Source organism: Pseudonaja textilis, chromosome 2 (assembly GCF_049901715.1).
Source record: "Pseudonaja textilis isolate UNSWEBS1 chromosome 2, rPseTex1.2, whole genome shotgun sequence".
In the NCBI taxonomy this organism is placed as follows: domain Eukaryota; kingdom Metazoa; phylum Chordata; class Lepidosauria; order Squamata; family Elapidae; genus Pseudonaja; species Pseudonaja textilis.
This window is the reverse complement of record NC_141991.1, coordinates 33,110,462-33,130,513: the sequence shown is the minus strand read 5'-3', so window position 1 is coordinate 33,130,513 and position 20,052 is coordinate 33,110,462. Positions and strand designations below refer to the sequence as shown.

Sequence of the window (20,052 nt, the reverse complement as noted above, 5' to 3'; positions counted from 1 at the left end):
CTCGGTGAATATATGCTGAAGGATGCTTCCCTTCCTTTTTCCATGTAGGCATCTTGCATAGGACTATTTCTTTCTCCTTTTACATTGATGAAGTCTTTACTCTTCCCACTGTTAACACCTACGCATGTACTGAACATCTCCAAGGAGACCAGGAAACCCTTGAGTCCTGCAATGGTGAATCCTCCAATGAGACAGCAAGCAGGGGACATGTCCTTGAGGCATGTAAACTTCCAGCTGTCCTCTTACAGGCATTAATTTCCTTCTGGCTCCTACAAGCAGGCTTTCTCCTTCATATCTGAAATGTTGGTGAGTCCTTTAGCTTCCTTGGAGTGAGCTGTGTAGGAATACACTTCATGAATCTCTTTGTTCTTTTCCCCAGTCTCCAGGTTTTATCACCTGCAACATACTCAAAAATTCCAAATGTCTCTTCAGCTGTGGCACTGACATCCCAATTCCTTTTATAGTTTCCCTTGCCACTGTTTCTTAGATCTGGCTATTGCTGATTTATTACATGGGGGTGCATTATCCCCCTTGAAACTAAGCAGGGATCTTGAATATATAGCATTCCAGTTCTTGTTTGAATTGTAAAGATAGTGTTTGTGTTGTTAGCTGATGTTTTCATAACAGGCAAAGGCTGGATCCAATACTGACAAAGCCATACTGAACAGCCAAAGTCATTGTTTAACAGACTTTATTTAAATATGTAAATGAATATGAGGTTATTTGAAATAACAAGGTCAATAACCTCATTAACAGCATGGGTAAAAGCCAATAGCATAGTTATGCAATTATTGTCTAACTCTAAGAATTAAAGTTTGATTTTTTATGTTAAAGGAAATCCATAGAAATGCAGGACTTCCCAGTTCATTTATTTATTTCTCTTTAACACAGACAAAGTAGCAGCAAAGTAAGAAGGGTAAATGTGAGAAAATATCTGAGATCTTCCTGGGGATCAGGAAGAAATGGAATGTATGAACATGGCCGAACAGAACTTTTCCAGAGTTTGCCAAGGAATAGTGATACTGTTATTTTAAATGTCTATTTCTCTGTGAGATATTGCATTTATATTATTTGAGATGGCTTTAAAAGGAGGCTACTGATGTCTCGTTATAACGTGAAACAGTGATAAAATGGTCTCACCAACAACTGTCTTCTACATAAACTGATTCTTCTCATCAGATTTTAAAATGACTATATATAGAAGCCAACTGACATGCTGTATTATAAAAACTCCAGTCTTTTTTTCAGGGCATTGGGATAATACTGAATTCTCTGAACAATAGGATTGAGCATTGAGAGTTGATTGAGATCATCATTACAATTCAGGTGTTTTAGCTTTGCTAAACTGCTGTTGGAATTTTATTGAGTAATTTCTGTGGGTTAATTATGTGTTGATATTAAATGATGTTATATTTTTTTTGATATTATATATTTTTTCTTCCATTAGTTTTTTGTCCATTTTGTTCTTTCATTTTGGCTGTGTTTAATTTATTTTAATCACCACAATTTATATAGGTTCTTTTCTGACCACTACTACTGTTTTTTCTTGTTAGTGTTGTTGTTTGTATATTGTTAATATAAAAAAGTAAAAATGAAGAACCACCTATTTCATGGACTACTGTCATTCTCCAAAAAGAGAGTAGCTTCTGGGCCAGACTTCTTTGCTGGGTTATCTTTGAAGCCATATAGATACATAATGGCTGCATTCACATAGCATCAAATAACCATGTTAATAAAACATAGTTGCAGGGTTCATGGAAGTGGTTAAAGCCTTATGAAGGCTTCACTTGATGGCTTCTTTATGCAAAATTATCTATCAGGAAAAAAAATAGTCCACCCTATTTTAGCCAAGCCTAACTTGTTATGAACAGAATAGCAGAGTTAGAAGGGACTTTGAAAGTCTTCTAGTCCAACCACCTGCTCAAGCCGGAAACAAGCATTTCATTAAATTAAGTTAGACAGAATTAATTTATTTTATATATTTCCTCAGGCTCTTCAGGTAGCAAGACAACTTCTGTTACAACAGCAGCAGCAGCAGCAGCAACAACAGCATCAACAACAACAAGTTAGTGGGCTAAAGTCTCCCAAGAGGAATGACAAACCAGCCCTTCAGGTAAGAAATGTTTTTTTTTAAAACACACACACACACACACACACACTTGACTTGCTTGAGTAAAATACGTTAAAAGGATGCAAATAATATAAATAGTTGGAGGATGATTTTTTTTAAAATGGTCAACTTTGCTTTTGTTGATGTCCATGATTTAAACATGTTTGATAGCATGGTTGTGGTAGTGAAAAATGAATCAGGGCTGCATACTCTTGAATTTTTCATCAATAAATCAAAGAACTTGTGAGGAAGATGAAAAAAGCTTAGAAAGATTCAGGCAAGTAGAAGATTTTGTTCTTTACATTTCAATGTAGAGCTGAACATCACCACTCTTTGAAATCTTAAAGAGCCTCTGTCAGATAGTATAGAAAACAATAAATGGTTATATGGTTTGAATCAGAATAAGACAGCTTCCTATGGAGGAGATCATCAAAAGGAGATCATTTCTGAAAGAAAGACCATCATCATACACCGTTGATAAGTGATATTCTGAAAAGGGTGTATTAATTGTTTTCTAAAATAAAAGGTTTGGAAAAAATAGTGTTTGAAATAAGGGCATATGGCAAACAATAATCCAGAAACTACTGTTGTTTTGAAATAGCATTGTGAAATGCTATTATAAACACACGAGGCAATTTTCTAGTGAGATGATGTTTCTGTTTGGAAACTTCTCAATATTTATTATGTTGTGAAAATTATATATTTTCAGTTGAATACTCAATATCTGTTGAGCAGTCTTTGTAGGGAAACCATTTAAATTGTTTAATTCCATATTGTTATAGATCAAATCATGGGCCAATACAATGTTACGTTGGTTCAAAAAGATAGCTGTAGGCGATTTGCTGTTTCAGTTTACATTTTCGAGGAAAGATGAGTGATGTTAGTTGAAATTGGCTTAGTCAATTGAGTTTATTTTGGTATTACTAACAGGTTCTTTATATGAAATGTGCTGCTTTTCTTTCTAAATATTAGATGTATCCAGTGACAATGATTCTCATAATCTCTGTGCAGTTGACTCTAGAATCCTTTCAAAACATGTGAGATTAGGTACCCAGGCTTATGAGAAAAAAGGTAGAACATGTGCTCAATATGACATTATTCAGAAACTTTTCTTCTTCTTCTTTGAAGTCTCCTCCGTTCACATATTTTTGGATCATAGTCAAAGTTTACTACCAAAATGACATCAAATACTTTTGCTTTTAGTGCTGTTTTCATATATATATATATATATTTATATTTATATTTATATTTATATTTATATATATATATATATATATATATATTTATTTATATATATATATTTCATATATATATATATATATATATATATTTTCAAAGCTCAGCACATAACATTTTGTACACTGATTTGTGTGGCTGATGAAAGTGGAAGAGTAGGTTGTTGGCTAACAACCAGGAAGTAGCTAATATTTACAGGATTGCTTAAAATCCATGGGTCTGATCAAGCTTGACCCTGTGTTACTCCATCCTTTGGTTTATTGTATTTGGAAAGGAATAACTGTTTTGCTTCTTGGCAAATACAAGTTGAAAACCATTATTATGGACGTTGAATGCTGAATCCATGCTCTTTTGCTAAAATCTCAGAGAGAAAAATGTTATTTAGCCAATCCATATCTTAGCCATTTGCCTTTTAATAGACTCTTCTACTGGAGACATTTTAATGAGATAGGGTGCTGGCAAGGCCCAGTGTCAGGTACTAGAAGTGCTTTGTTGTGCAGATGTCTTAAGAATTGCTCCAGAGGATGAAATATGACTGTGTTGACCTTTTAGCTATGAGCTTATTTGTCAGGATTCAAATAAGTTGAAAGGATCAAACCAAACAGTTTCCGCAGTCAGAGTGGGAATTGTGTTTCGGAGGTCAACAGCAAGGGCCACGTCACAGATTCCATAACATAGCCAATTGTTGGTACATATTAAAGTAGTGAAGCTGCTTCTGCAGTCAGAGACACAATTAAAATTCTAATTTATTAATGTATACGGAGAGCTGGTCCAAGCTGTCACTCACTGATTCAAATGACTGCCCATTCTTTTTTCACCCTTGCTCCTTGAGCGTTCGCATTCTTAAACCTACTCTTGAATACAACAGAATCTGGGAGCCCAGTGGCAAAAAAAAGGTGCATGGTTTTTTTAAAGGAAAAAAAAAACTCTGAGCATGAACACCAAAGTAGTTATCTGTGAGCAAAATCTATTTAAAATGTTGCCCTTTAAAAAAAAAAAAGTATGATATTGTTATCTGTAATACCTGTCCGCCAGGCCAGGGCTAAAATGCTTGTTCCAAGGTCAAATTCCCACCCACCCACTCTCCCTCTCTCTCCCTCTTCCCTCCGTGTGTGTGTGTGTGTTTCCTCTCCTTACTTTTGCTGTCTGAATTTGGTATTGTTCTTATTTATTTACTGTATTTATATTATTGTACAGCTAGCCCCCAGAATCATTCATGGTTGAGTGGCCTAAAGCTGAAATAAATAAACGAATAACTCACAAAGTAGCAAATAATGTTTGCTGAGAGCATTCTTCAGATATAAAATTGGAAGTTGTATTTCCTGTTGTTAAATGGATGCCACTGTAGGTCATTTTTCCTAAGATTTATAGTATGATTTCAGATCTTTACATGTCAATTCTGGTTACATTTCCTAGCCATGCTTCTCTTTGCTTGTAAGATTGGAAGAAAACTAAAATGTTATACTTGATTGGGAAATCTTTGTTAGGATGTGTAAGACAACTTTCTGAATCTCCTTGCCCCTGTACTTCTGAACAGGAAAGTTGGACCATTTAGATAGCAGTGTTGATCGTCATATATATGACGATAAACACACACACACACACACACACACACACACACACATAATGTATGGTCACTAAAGGATATTGAAAAGTGAGGTCTCACTCTGTTTAATTTAATATCAGTAGGACATGGAGTAAATGGGCAAAACCTCAAGCATACAACTGATAATTTTTCACATTCCTAACATTCTACTTCCTGACTGAAATTGTCAGAATAGTGTGTGTGTGTGTGTATCAGTGCTATCTCCATTGATTCTGACATCATAAAATTTGCTCTAATATTTTCTGGTAAAGAAGATACGCTTGACCTTTTTTGTTGCTGGAAATATGTTCCATCACATTTAATATAGTTTATTTGTATTTTCTTAAGAGGTGACTTGTTCTTCTGGTTTGCCTTTCATCCAAATCAATATATAGTAATAAATATATAACTAGCATATATCCATTTCATGTATTCATAACCATGCTTATACTTATACCTGTTATCTTATAATCGCTTGACTATATCTATCTATCTATCTATCTATCTATCTATCTATCTATCTTTGGTTATTCGGGTTTTCTCCCGCGTAAGATTGGCAGTATCTAGGCAACGTTTTGATGAAGTCTCATTCATCATCTTCAGGCTTGTGTGGTCGGCACTCTGAGAAGCACAGAGCCAAAGACACAAGCCTGAAGATGATGAATGAGACTTCATCGAAACATTGCCTAGATACTGCCAATCTTACGCGGGAGAAAACCCGAATAACCAAAGATCCACATACAAATACCCGAGAACCTCAGAATGAATGAATGAATGAATGAATGAATGAATATGTATGTATGTATGTATGTATGTATGTATGTATGATGTATGTATATATATGTATATATATATATATATATATATATATATATATATATATATATACACATACATACATACATACATATATATACAGATACACACATACACACACACACACACACACACTTACTTTTGTATGTTATTTGCCTCTGATATCAAAGAGTAATAGCATGGTAAACTAATATACATGGAATTAACATGAGTGGAAAGAAAGGCTATAAAGAAGAAGGAAAGGCTAGAAAATAACCCAAATAAAATAAACTTTAAATGAGCATTTGTACTTAATTTGAATCAATATTTTCTTCTATTGTGCTGAAGTACCAAGGAGTTTATTGATAGCTGCTGCGCAACTCCAATTGTCTTTTAAGGCCAGGGAGGCAATGAAGTTTGTTGGGGAGGAAGAACCTCAAGATATGCCATCAGAAGTTAGTTTTGGCAGGAAAGAGCAAGGCCATCCCTCTAGAAAAATAACAAGAGAACAAAGGAAGCAGAAAGAACGTGCTCTTCAGAGCCACAGATTGCTCAAATAAGGGAATCAAGCAGAGTTCTTGCCCTATCAACAAACAAGGAACACCACCCCAAACTACTAGAACTTTAATGAAAAGAGGATGTAAGAGAAGAGATAGAAGAGAGTGCTGGAAAGCACAACTTGTAGTGTTTTATGAAAGGTCCCACCCTTGCAGAGTCAGTGTTTATAGTCTGGCCCCAAGGATGAACATTAAGGCAATCACCCGCATGTTTTTAATAAAAATGGAATGATCAAGCAAAGCCTGAGATCATGTGGCTAGAAAAATTACAAAATAAATTTGTGAGCAAATGAAAGTACTTCACCAGCATTTCTTAATTCATTAGAAATTCAGTAGTGCTACCTCACTGTCAGATAAAATTCTGTGGTTACAAAATGCAAAACTCAGACAGGGGATTGATGAACAGAACATTGCTGCGAGCATTGAAGATGTTCAAAAACAATGTAGAAGTCAAGATAATTTGAAAGGGAAGATCTGAAATTCACATCCTCAAAATCTTTCATTTCTTTTGAAAATGTTTAAATGACATTTCCCTTGGGTTTCTGGTAGCAATTAAAAAAAATCAAGAAAAAGATCAATTGGTTGAAAATTATATCTGCAACAGCCTATGCTTGCATGCACTGGAAATTTAGGAACAGATTATTTGGATACTTATAAATAAAAATTTCCCAGCCAGCCATGCAAAGAAAAAACATTTACTGGTGAAAACCAAACTTGTACTTCAAAACTAGTCTTTAAAAAATGGCTAAAAATGTAATGTAGTGGAGGAAGCCTGACTGGGGAATGGGACCAGGTGGAAAAACCATTGAATTGCCTTGATAAATCAGTTTAATTACTTTAAAAATCAAAACAATTCATTAATAAATGAAAACATTACAAAATGCTTTCAAACATGCTCCCATTTTTAAAAACATTGCAATCAGTTACTCGTAAACACTGAGTTGTTACCTTAAAGTATAAGCAGGTTCATGTGGATATTGGTGACACTTCCAAGTCAACTTGGTGCAGATGAATACTTTGAATTATGAAAGGAAATGCACTAGTAATCCTTTTATTATTATTTTTCTTGGGTGGTAATTGGTTCTTTTTGCTCATACAAATACTATCCCTTTCCTTTACTGCAGAAATCCCGGGACAAAATAACAGCAGAATCTTTTTTTCCCCCTTCCTGTCAGAAAGATTAAGCAAATTCCATATAAGTTTTTTCTCCGGCTACTAGATGTACCAGTGTGGTGATTTTTTGTCAGGTGTGGGTCCACAACTGACTGACTAACAAGTTGGAGAATAGTTATCAGCAAGGTCCTTCAAGAATTTTATCAAGATTGTTCATATTAATCTAGATAACAGAACTGGATTATTTATCAGTTTGTGGATTAGACTAAATTGGGAGGTCAGCACCAAGAACAACCAAACAAGATTGGAATCTAATATGGAAGGGTTGGAAAAGTGGGCTGAGGGGAACAAGATGTCTCTTAAGAGAAAAAAAATGAAAATTTAGGGAGACAAATTTGGCACAAATATACAAGATGGCAAATTAATGTTTTGGAAATATTCTATTTTAAGAGGTCTTGATTAACACCTTGCGTTCAGCAATCTGAGAATGTCTGTTAGATTAGCTAACATAATTCTGGTCTGCATTAGAAAAGAAGCATTTTATACTTGGTTTATAAGAGAGAGTTGATATGCCTGAAGTACAAAAAGGTCCTGATGAAGATTATCAGAAGAATTTCGAGAGAAGAGAGAAAGAGGGCAGGCATGAGAAGGCAGGTGCTAGAATTTTACTTGAGGAATAAAGATCTTTTGCAGAAGGAAGGAAGAATATAAAATTGGTTTATTTGATCAAAATTAAAATAATGTGTTGCTATTTGAGTTCTTGATCACAACTACATAATGATGGTAATGTTTTTTGAGTGATATTGAACTTTGATTACTTGAAGAGAGGGGAGATACTTTAAGTGGGAAAAAAAGATTCAGATTGGGTGTAATAAATATAATTTGTAATAATTACATTATTATTTCTGATAACCATTGCTTCACTTTGAATAGGGATTGGTGAATTTATAGAAATTGGTTTTTAGAAATTGGGTTAGGTATGCATTGAAATGTTTAGCTACATTTGAAGAAGTGGTGATAATTTCTATGATGATGTAATTATCTTCCTAGGAGGAAGCAACCTCAAAGGTAGAGAGCAGATATGGCTAGAGTATGGGATTTTTTTTTAACTTCCTCATTTGTAGGACAACTGTAGTTTGAGCTAAATATTGTTTCCCAAATTGGGTAGGTGGGGGAGAGGAGATTTGATAAGATTCCCATGGCAACTTTTTTCCCAATCACTGGATGGAGGATATTATTTATTGTCTATCAACTAGGATATGTTCTTCCTAGACTGTATAGATCCACAACATAGAGGCAGAGGCTTCCTCTATTCCGTTTATGTTCTGCAGCAACTATCATTTCGACTATCGCTTTCTTTATTGAACTGATGGTTTAATGGAGTACAAACTTTCCGGTTTTTTAGATGAACAGCTATATTTAACAATAAAAAAAGATTAGATCCTCAAGCTTCATAGTAAGTACTGTATCTGGAGTATATTATTTGGCTGTTTGTTTGTGTATTAGATATGATTTAATGTATGCCAATTATATATTATTATAACTTCTTAAGTCACTGTTCAAAATTTCTTAAAACTGAAGAAGATAAAAACTCACTCAGTATCAAATTAACCTTACTGTTTTGAAAGCCTCCAATAAAAGTCTCTAGTATTCATAAAGTGCTTAAACTGAACATTTCTGAATGTGATTAGAAAGTGATTTTGGCTGGCTTAGTGTCCTTATGAAACATTCCACTGCTGCTGAGTGCTAAGTTGTTGTCTCTTTTGGGCCCTGATGCTGATGGGAAGTTGTATTACAGTCTCCTCATGAGAAGCTGCCATTCAGAGCACTCTTAGGTGTTCTCCCATTCTGTCCTCCAGACATATAAGAAGGGCCAGTCTACTTTACTGTCTTTGTTCTTCACAAACAGTCATTCATGGAGACATTATGTGCAATTTAATTAAACTTTAAATCACTAAATTATTTAAAATTATTATGATAGAACAACAATTTTTGGAACAGTAGTGAGGCACACAGGTAAGACTTCGAGGGTCACTTGTATGTGTAAAATTGCATATTGTGTGTATGCAGATAGATCAAAACAGACAAGATAGCAAACTTAATAGTACTGTCAAAGCTGTCTCCTGTGTTGCAATTAGGACAAACTCAACTGATTCACATGGTCCTTAGATTTTCTGTTTTTAACATTTAATTTTTAAAGGTTCAGTGTTATTATACTGAAACCCCACATTGTTTGAACAGAATCTGGCCAATACTGAGTTATCTGAGGCTGATTTTAATAAGTAAAATTCATATCAAATTGTAATTATTGATAATTAACAACATTACATGATTCCATGAAATTGACACTAAGTATTTTTTATAAAACATGTAAGCCTGACACTTTCCTTGGAGTTCTAGAGTAGAAGTATATCCCACAGAGTCAGTTAGATACTGAGTTAGGGTTCATATAATATGGAAAGTTTTGAAAATGTATGAAAAACAGCTTAATAAAACAGTTTTTTTCTCAGTGCAATGAGAAAACAATAATTGTGTGACTATAAATTAAATAGGGTTTAGCATCTATAGAATCACTCATTTTGGGTGCTGCTACTAGTTTTTGTATGAGTCATATTTTAAGGATAGGTGTTAATCAACTTCTGAAGAAGAAGAATTTTTGCCACACCTTGAGCCATTGAGTGGGTGGCACACAAAGTTAACAAATAAATAAATTATTGTAGTAGGCATTGTTAAGGCAAATCACACCTGTTTTATCTGCTCTCACAAGAAGCTGCCTGTTGAGTTCCTGCATGAATGAGTGCTTTGTACTTGTTTCCTTCACTGCAGGAGCTTTCCCCTGATGAGTAACTTGCACAGACAGACTAATGTAATCTTGTTTGATGTAAATAATTCTCAACCTTCCACATTACTATCAGCATCAAGCTATGAGGACCAGCCAACCTACAAAATTCTAGGAGCATCATACTGTAATATCTACAAATTATAATGAACTTCAATAGAAGACCCAGCTTTAAAATGAAATCGGTATTGTGGTGATTGGACAAAACACACACACACACACACACACACACACACACACAGACAGAGGGAGGGAGGAAGAGGGGGGAGAGAAAGGGAGAGAGGTGTTTCTCTGCATGATTGTATAGCAGCTGGGCATTTACAATTCACTTTTGTATATCTATTTTCATATTTATAAAATGAGGTTATTTTCAAGTAAATTCATGAAAGCCGTTATACCATTGTCCTGCTCTAAACATGCCTTTGTATTTATTACAAAGGTTATAAAAGAAAAAAAAACAAATGAAACATACTTCCTTGGTCAGAAATGTTTAAATTGCTGACAAAATGACATCTGTAATTAAGAGTGTTTCTGCCATTTTTACCTAGTCGTTTACACCTACAGTGTTGAAAAAGAGTAACTCCCACCTTGCTAATTACCATTATCACTGAAATGGTAGGGTTTGAGTCATTAGTTCCATGTGCATTTAATTAGAGGAAGGCTGAAATTGGATTTAACTTATTACTTTTTCATGGATCACTTTCTTGTCATCACTTCAAATTGGATTGCAGCCCCAGGTAACTAATTATGAGAGCCACAGGATCAAGAGTGAAAAAAGGTAATTAAGAATAACACAGTTGGACCCTTGCTGATAGTCCACTTGTACTTTAGGAAAAAAACAGAGAATATTTTGCAGTATTATAGACTGCAGAGTTATGCAACATTACTGAGAATCATGGGAGCTTGACACTACCTATAGTGGTTTATATGATATACGGCTGGGTTGAAGATCTTGTATCAACATGGTTCCACAATCAGTCCCTAATACCAAGATTAAACTTGTAAAAGCAACAGATTGGTGATAGGCATGAGGCATTTCAGCATTTGTAGGCAAGAATCTTGATGAGTATGCTTACATCAAAACTGTACAAATTCATAACTGTTCTGTAATAGTATATGGAAAAAATGTCCCTCGGGAGATGGAATTAGATAAGAGATAGAAGAGTCCAGAGCTGCATAGTGGGGAGAGGAAGAAAGTCAGAAGAGACCCTCCCTTGAGCTTTAAAGGTGACAGTGTGTGAGATTTGTTCTTTCAGACTTGCAAGACTCTGTTATTATAGCTTTACAATGATTGTGTTACATTCTGGTCTCCCTGGTAAGGCTGACAGTTCTCTGCTATAGGGATTATAAGCATATTCTGATATTCTGACTGAAAGTCCTAGTCCATTGCAGTTCACTGAAGCCTAAAATACCAATGTGTAGTTGGTTCATTTTATCTTTCACTGTGTTGTGTTTTTTCATGTTTATGCTTCTTAGACACTGTAATTCTGTCTGCAGCTTCAGATGTTATTTTCCTGCAGGGCAACATCACCAACTAGACATCCTGAAGGCTTTATTTAATTCAATACTGCAAAAGATACTCAGCTTTTCCTCCGCAGGATATGGAGTTCCATTTCAGAGGCCCATCATCTGGCATTATGTCATTCAGTCACTTCATATTTTCTATCCATGTTGTTTTTTTGGTCAAATACAGAGCATCTTAAAATTCTCTTCTCCCACATCGTATGAAATGATAAAAAACTAGAACAAAATACCATTACATAAAAAAACAAAAAAATATTAAAACAAAAATCTGAAAAAGAGATGAAAACAATAAATGCACAAATGTGGCAAACTAAATATATTGTGATACAAAAACACACTATTAATAATAATAAGCTAGATGCCAGTTAAAACTGGTTTGTGGCACTGGTCCTTTTCTGATGGAGTTTACATGCTATTGCACAGAACCTGGCCACCGTATATTAGTAATAGGATAGGTGTTTGAAGGAAGCAGGAGGTATAAATTGTCCTGTGCACTCTGGATATTTATGCAAAAATGGTGAAATATGACTAATATGACTGTCTATAGTATAGGCACTGGAGAAGTTCATATTCTGTTGCTTTTATATGTCCTGAGTGCCAGGAACATTGACTCTCTGCAAAAGGATGTTCCTATATTAGCCAAGGACAGCTGAGGGAAAGGTATGACATTATGCCATGGCATAATGATTTTGATGCTTCAAGTTTTGTTAAGCCATAGGACAGGCAGAGTATGTAGTAGGTTCAGTGGTGATAAAGATTGGGAACTGTGCTCCTTCCAATTAAGGCTCAGTGTCTGCTATTTAATGAGTGCTTTGAACTGATTGTATCTCATAGTGAACAGAAGCCCTAGACAGGAGTCCAAGGATGAAATTTTTAGAATCAACTGTCATCTTAGTGGGGCAAGGCCAAGAGGAAAAAGAGAGTCTAAGCCAGTAGTTGAGTATGGTTATCTACATCTTAGCCTATCTGTAGTCTGAGGATAGCATTAAGAACAATTTTTGGGACTTGAAGGGGCAATCTTAAAAAATTGGACTGAATAAGTTCTAATGGTGCAAAATTGCAGAAGTGGGCACTGTAAAGAAGTTGTGCTATTGGCTTAGCTTCAGAGAATTTTGAGTGCTGCAGGAATATAGTAGCCATCTCAGTCTTGAGGAATTTAAGAATGACCAATGAGCTTCACTGTGCATTTTCAGTAGGGGTGGGATTCCACCAGTATGTACCAGTTCTATAGAACCGTTGTTATGATTCTGTGCAGTTTGGAAAACTGGCAAATTGCTCCACTGGCTGGCCTCTTCTCTCCCCTCCCTGCCCAGTCACTTCTTGCACGTCATCCAACTTGCCTGCTTTGCGCCTTCACCTAATTTTGGAGAAGTTGCTATTTTTCCTTTTTTTCCCCTGACGATCAGCTGTTCCAACTATCAGCTGTGCCAGGTGATTTTGATTAGCAAAAAAGCAGGAAATTGTTGAATTTCTTGCTTTCTAGCTAATCTAAATCACTGTTGTATTGTTTTACCTTCACCCAGGAGGCTTCCCTGAGGGCCAGTCAGGGGTGGTATTCAGGCGGTTGGTGGCGGAGAGAAGTGGCCTTGGGACTGAAGCTTCTATTTTTCAGTGCAGACTCAGGCAACAGATTTCAGAAAGGTAGATCTGTGAGTGAATCTGTGATTCTGCAACCAACTCAAAATGCCTGCCTGCTTTGCCTGCCTTTTTGGGTAAAAGTTGCTCTTTTTTAATAAAAAAAATTTCAATATTTACATACATGGTGTGCTGTGAGTTAATTTTGTGAGTTTCCTTGCTAGGAAATTTTATGAGTTTGCTTGCAAGCAAATTTTATATGACAGACTCAAGCAGCAGATTGCAGAAAGGTAGATCTGTGAGTTAATCTGTGATTCTGTGAGCAACTCAATATGCCTACCTGCTTTGCCTGATTTTGAGTAAAAATGTTGCTCTTTTTTAAAAATAAAAAATTCAATATTTACATACAACCTATGCCCAGCCAGTCATGTGACCACCAAGCCACACCCACAAATTAGGCCATGCCCACAGAACCAGTTGTTAAGAAATTTGAATCCCAAACGTGATTTTCAGCAATGTAGTCCCCATAAGATTTGCTAAGGTTGCCAGAATGTAGAACTACTCCCAGGTATTTGAAACAAGGGATTTGCTCAATCTTGTGGACATCTATTCTCCAAGAGTGATTCTTGGGCTTTTTTAGCAAAATGCTATAACTTTGGTTTCTGATCATTGACTTCCAGCTGGTCTTACTTACAATTCTTTGCTGGTGCTCTTTTTAGGACCAGTAAATACTTTGGGGGATATTGCTGCATTGTCTACATAAAGTAAAACAGAAATATGTCTTCCAGCTAGTTTGGGGAAGTGAAACTTCATATTGAGATAATGACCTACCATAGAGTTGAAACAAAAATTTAATAAGAGTGAGGGCAATATGCAACCCTGCTTTATGCCTTTCTCAGTTCTAGTGATGCTGCTAATATGGTCCTGAGAGTTAAATCTTACTTTGACCATTCTATTTACTTCATATTAGATGAAGTAAATGACCGTCAATCGAGGAGGCTTTCAGTTTTTCCCATAGTTCGGCTCATGATATGGAATCAAAAGCTGCTTCGTGGTCTACAAAGGTGGCATAAAGAGAGATAGTGTTGCAGGGGAGTATTTTTCAATGAGATGTTGGAGCACTAAGTGGTGGATTGTCCTTCCCTAAACCCAGTTTACTGTTCTGTAAGTATGTTTTCTCCAGCCAATCCTGGAGTTTCTGTTGTAGGGATCTTGCATAAAGTTTGCTAATTGTGTTGAGGCTGATCGGTCTGTAATTGTCAGAGTCATTTGTTCCCCCCTTTGTATCCTGCCTTTTATTGTTTCAAATAAATCAAAGCGGCAAACATATCCAACACATCTTCCGGTGAGATGAGTTGGTCTGAGAGAAAGGAACTGGACCAACGTCATCCAGTTGGCTTTCGTGGCTAACATTAGGACTAGATCTTCCAATCTCCGGCTTTTTAATCTGGTGCCTTAACCACTTAGACCAGTTAGTCTTGTGACCATATCAAAGAAAAGAAAATAAATGTAAAATTTAGGATCTAATTCCAGAGTTAAATTAATGAAAGAAGATACAATAATAAAATACTTATGTGGTAAATGCAAAGAATCAGCATTGTCACTAAAGTGGTCACGCAGCATCTTTTAATATCACTGCTATCTGACATATCTTGCATGCTGTAGCTAAGCAGCTGGGATGACCTTCATGCCTTGGGTGACTCTTGGGTGATTATATACTCTTAGTATACAACCTTGGGATTCTTTACTCATCCCTTCCACAAACACCTCCCTGCTGTAATAAAGCAGCACAGCAGGACCTTATGAGGGCTAGATAGATAATATTTATACTGATGTGAACTACTGTTCCAAACACACAATTTTTAGAGGAAAATGTCTCAATATTAGGTAGACAGACAGACAGACAGACAGACAGACAGATAATAGGAATAGGAATAGGAATAGCTCTTATCCCGCAGCAGTTATTTTCTCCTTTTAATATAATCAGACCAATGGGAAACTGTTTGTGCCCTGCCTTTATTATTTTCACAAACAATCCAAGGTTGTGAACATATCCAGCACATCTTCCTCTTCCCATTTTCCCCACAATAACAAATCTGTGAAGTGAGTTGAGTTGAGAGAGAGTGACTGGCCCAAATCACCCAACTGGCTTTCATACTGATTAGATATTGAAACAAATGCTCACTGCTTTTATTGTTCATTTTCTGGAGTAAAAGATCCAGTCACTCACTAATTCACAGCTCTGTGCATACTTACACAGCTAAAAGTATAATTGGCAAGAGTTGAATTCTAAGAGAATCGAGATAGGACAACCAATTTGCACTGTGCCTCTTTCTGTCTGGTTTCAAAGGACTACAGATCTCATACATTTTAATACTCTCTCCAAAAAAACCACCAATTCCTGAAAGCTTGTTCAGATCTATTTTTGGACCTTTGTAATAGCTCCTGGTGCTTTTCTATCAGTATACCATAACCTAAGCCAAGGGTCTCCAACCCCCTGGTCTGTGGATCAGCACCGGGTTGCAGCAAGCCAGAAACTGGGTTGTACAAACAAGCGAAGCCACATCCACGGGATGCAGGCAGTATGCGAAACCACGCCCCCTCCAGTCCACGGAAAAACCTTTCTCCATGGAACCAGGTCTCTGTTGCCCAAAAGGTTGGAGGCCGCTGCCCTAAGCCATTCACATGTAGACTGTACTTTTGAATTTTATTGTAAATTTTATTGCTTTCCTCCATTCTCCTACATTTTCACATGCTACGTAAAAATCTTTCCAAACAAACTTATATACTTGCAAACCATTGTGAGAGTTTAGATCATTAGATTAACAGAGTTGGAAGGGATCTTGTAGGTCATCTAGTCCAACCCCTGTTCAAGCAGTTTCATGTACTTCTGTTTATCATACATGCACAAAGTAATGCTTCCCATAAAGATACTCATTAACACCACACTATATAGGTAATCTTACTTAGTGAACACAATTGGCACCGGAGCTTGGTTGTTAAGGGAAATAGTTGTAAAGTGAAACCACAACTGTGCTTAATGATTCAACTTTCCTTTGTTATACAGAACTGCAAAAGTCATCAAAGCAAGGATTGATTATAACATTTTTTTCATCACTGTCCTGATTGCAAATGGTCACTACATGAAGCAGTTGCTAAACGAGGAGCACTATACTGATTAATGTTTGGTGAAAATATCCTATCATTAATATGTTGATCTGTGATTTATTTATTAATTTGCTTATAGTTAGCGTATTTTTACATAGGACATTAAAAGATAGTGGAAAAAAGTTTAGAACCTGGTCTGAATCTTTTGTTCTTTCCTTTCCACAACCTCGGATAAAGGTCTGTGTTTGAAGTCAATGATGGAAAACATCATGAAGTCAATTTGAGAGCATTTATAAACAAAGGGATTACGGACAATCCTTCTGTCTTTTACGCAATTGAGATAGTGTGAGTTTGAAATTGGCAAGAGAGAGAAGGGGAGAGAAATAAAAATAGAGAGAAATAGTGAAATCATACCTAGTAACTGGCTTTGTATTGCTTAGATTTTGTTAGCTGTGATATCATAGTCAAAATATTATAAACATACCATGGCTATAGCATGCCCGTATTAAAAAAAAAAGATCAGGAACTTTTATTAAGTTTGTTTTCCTTGTCATATTGTAAAAATTTATTATGTGTACTGTCTATATTAGAAGCAGATTTTAGCAATTCTGTCTAAGTGAAGTCATCCTGGTTATTTCCAGACTGTCTGTTTTTCTTTGTGAATAATTTTCATACATTGGATCACAATCATATTTAGAAGCTCTCCACATTTTTAAATAGGACATTTCCCTTTTGAACTTTGCTAGAATGTTCCAGCCTAACATGCATAAGAATATTTTCTTAGGGTGATTCTTCTAACCTTTTCTGCATTATAAATAATATATTAAAAGTGAAAACAGAAGTCATTCCCAGGTCTCACTGTTCAACCACTGTCACCACCACTGACACACATACATTTCATCTTATTCTGTGATAGATTACCCTGTTTAGAAATAATAATGATCTCAGTGGAACTATATTTTGAATAAACATGCACTGTCTGGATTAAAGATGCAGTCCACATCACAATTAACCAAAAGGTAAGATGGATTGATCTTACAAGGATTGTTTTATGGTTATCTTTTTTTTAGAAAACATGTGGTGAAAACGTTTAATTGGTGTTCTGTTGCTTGAATCATTTAGCTATCTAATACAGTAAAAGTTAATTTTTAATAACTGCAAACTTCACACCACTTAAAATGTAGTGTTTAAAATATATATTTTAAATAAAATGCAGTGCTTGTACTATAAATGATGGGAGACTGATTGATATATTTTAATGTGTATAACTCTATAGGATGTCCATTGCAAGAGGCATCACATTTATTTATTCTAGTGTTTGTGTGTTGTTTGATTTATATCCTGCCTTTCATTCAGAAGCTGTAGGCAACATGTAAAATAGGTGTTTAGTAGCCATTGGTTCATCAGTACTGTTACAGATATTGAAATGGAGACACAGTGTAGGTACTATATTGTTAGACCATTAAACCAAGTGCATGTAGCCTATGTAAAGTATTCTAATAGAACATTTCCAAGTAAATGTTGGTGTTTAGGAACAATATACTCCCTGCCCTAAATGATTAAAACAACTGCATCATCTTGAAAGCTCAATCTAACTGCTACAAAGAATTACCCAATTACCTCCATATCTTTTTATATCCTCAGACAACACTTCTTGGGGCTATCAATGCAGTAAAATGGCCATCCATGTATACCCATGGAAAAACAATCTGGGTTGTTGCTGCTGTTTGTGCATATGTAAGATTGAGTATGCTATGTATTTTACTTTGAGTTCCTAAAAAAAGACAGGATATAAATCTATCAAATAAGAAAACAACCGTTTAAATTTCATTTAATCACATATGGACAATTATCTTCAAACTTCCATGCATTCAGTATGTTTTTTTTTTTCTGAAGGAATAATTGGCAGATGGGCATACAACCTTTGTAGAACAGTTGGTGAAAACAAAACCATACAAAAAACTTTACTAAGTGTAGATCTCACGTCTGCAATCGCATCCATGTTGATATGAGCCCCCGTAAGAAACTTAAGAAAATATAATGCAAACAGTCCTTACAATATCACACTTACAAGCCCAAAAGTGAAGATGTATTAAATAACAGTTCAACAAAGCAGCATATTTCCTTAACTGCTTGAAAAATTTTCTAAAATATTGGGGGAAATTACATTGCTATATATGTCAAGTGAATTCCCTCAGAAAAATCATTTCAAACACAGTATGCTACAGATCCCTTACCCCAGACAGAAACCTTTAGATGAGAAGCTCATGGCAGTGTTGTCAATGCTTAGGCAAACTATAATATTCTGAACTGAGAACCACTTGAGATAAGTTTAATTGGTTTGATGGGAGAGACTCTTGTTGTCATATGTCAGATGACCTGCAGCCAGGAACCTAGGATTGATATTTCCAATAATGTAACACATAAAAGCTTCACTGTGAATTTTGATTCAAGCAGAGTGTAACTCAATTCAGAACTAGCTGAATTTCTCCTCTCCAAATGTCTGTGTTCGTCACTCTGAAGGATTATGCATAAGTAGAGCTTTGGTGCAATTAATAAAAATATTTTGATCAGACTAATATTTGTTGAAGCTTGGGAATAGATTGTGCAACAAAGTTTGAGTGAATGAGGTCATTTCCATATCTCTCATTTGGAAATAAATTAGTTGACTTGATTAAAAACAAAATTTAATTGAGCTGTTATTTTGTAGATTTTGATTCAGCTTTAAACAATTTCATGAAACGTGCTCAAATAACAAATGCAAATGCATTATAAAATGCTGAAGCATAGAATAATTGAAAAATGTATAGTAGCTGAAGAAATACTTCTAGTACAGTATTTTGCTTGAAATGAAGCATCAGAATTGTGGACCTTTGAGAAATATTGTAATTTATCACAATTATATATGTAAGAGTTTTGCAACAACAGAGACATGCCAGAAACCATAACCTATTCACAATAGAATTAAAAAGCCATCTTTCACAAGTATATGATACTTGTGTAATAAGTACAAGTGTTATTAGCTGTATAAATGTATAAAATATATTGTTCTCCATATTAAAAACCAAATTACTGTTTGATTTAAATGAAATATTTTTTTTGATTTGAGAATACAATCCTCCCAACTTCAAAGGATTTTTTACGATTATGTCAAAGGAAATAAATGCATTTTAAGTCATTCCTATTGGTTCTTAATTATTTTTCCCAATCAGTGGAATATTGAAAAGAAATAACATAGTGAGACTCAGGACTATGAAGTCAATCAGCAAGATATTCTTCTGAAAGTAGGACAAATCTGAGTTTAAAGAATGGGTCACATCTGACTACAAAAATGGGACAGAAAATGTTCATTTTTTTGTAAAAGGGACAGCAGGTTGTTCTAGCTAAGACTCCCTTCCTTCTCCCAGTCAAAGGATTGAGAGTGGAGTGTATACAGCAGAAGTCCCCATACTTGCCGGCTCTGTGGACTTGAGGGGAGGGAAAAAGGAAGGATGGTTTCGTGCATGTGTGCCGCTTGTGCAAATGCAGCTTTGCACACTCATCTGCTCGCCTATCTCTTGTGTGGCCCAGGATTGGGACACCTAGTATATAGCCTTCCCTCCCCCATGCT

At 35.5% G+C, this 20,052-nt stretch overlaps 1 protein-coding gene across 36 annotated transcripts in view; it reads left to right on the top strand.

The window, feature by feature from the left end:
- The window catches only part of FOXP1 (forkhead box P1), a 639,457-nt gene that overhangs the window by 472,934 nt on the left and 146,471 nt on the right, over positions 1-20,052 (top strand). For all 36 annotated transcript variants that reach the window (XM_087923662.1, XM_026722283.2, XM_087923674.1 and 33 more), the window contains one exon: positions 1,991-2,113. In XM_087923662.1, the coding sequence (XP_087779788.1) occupies positions 1,991-2,113 (123 nt within the window). The remainder of the gene's footprint in view (positions 1-1,990; positions 2,114-20,052) is intronic.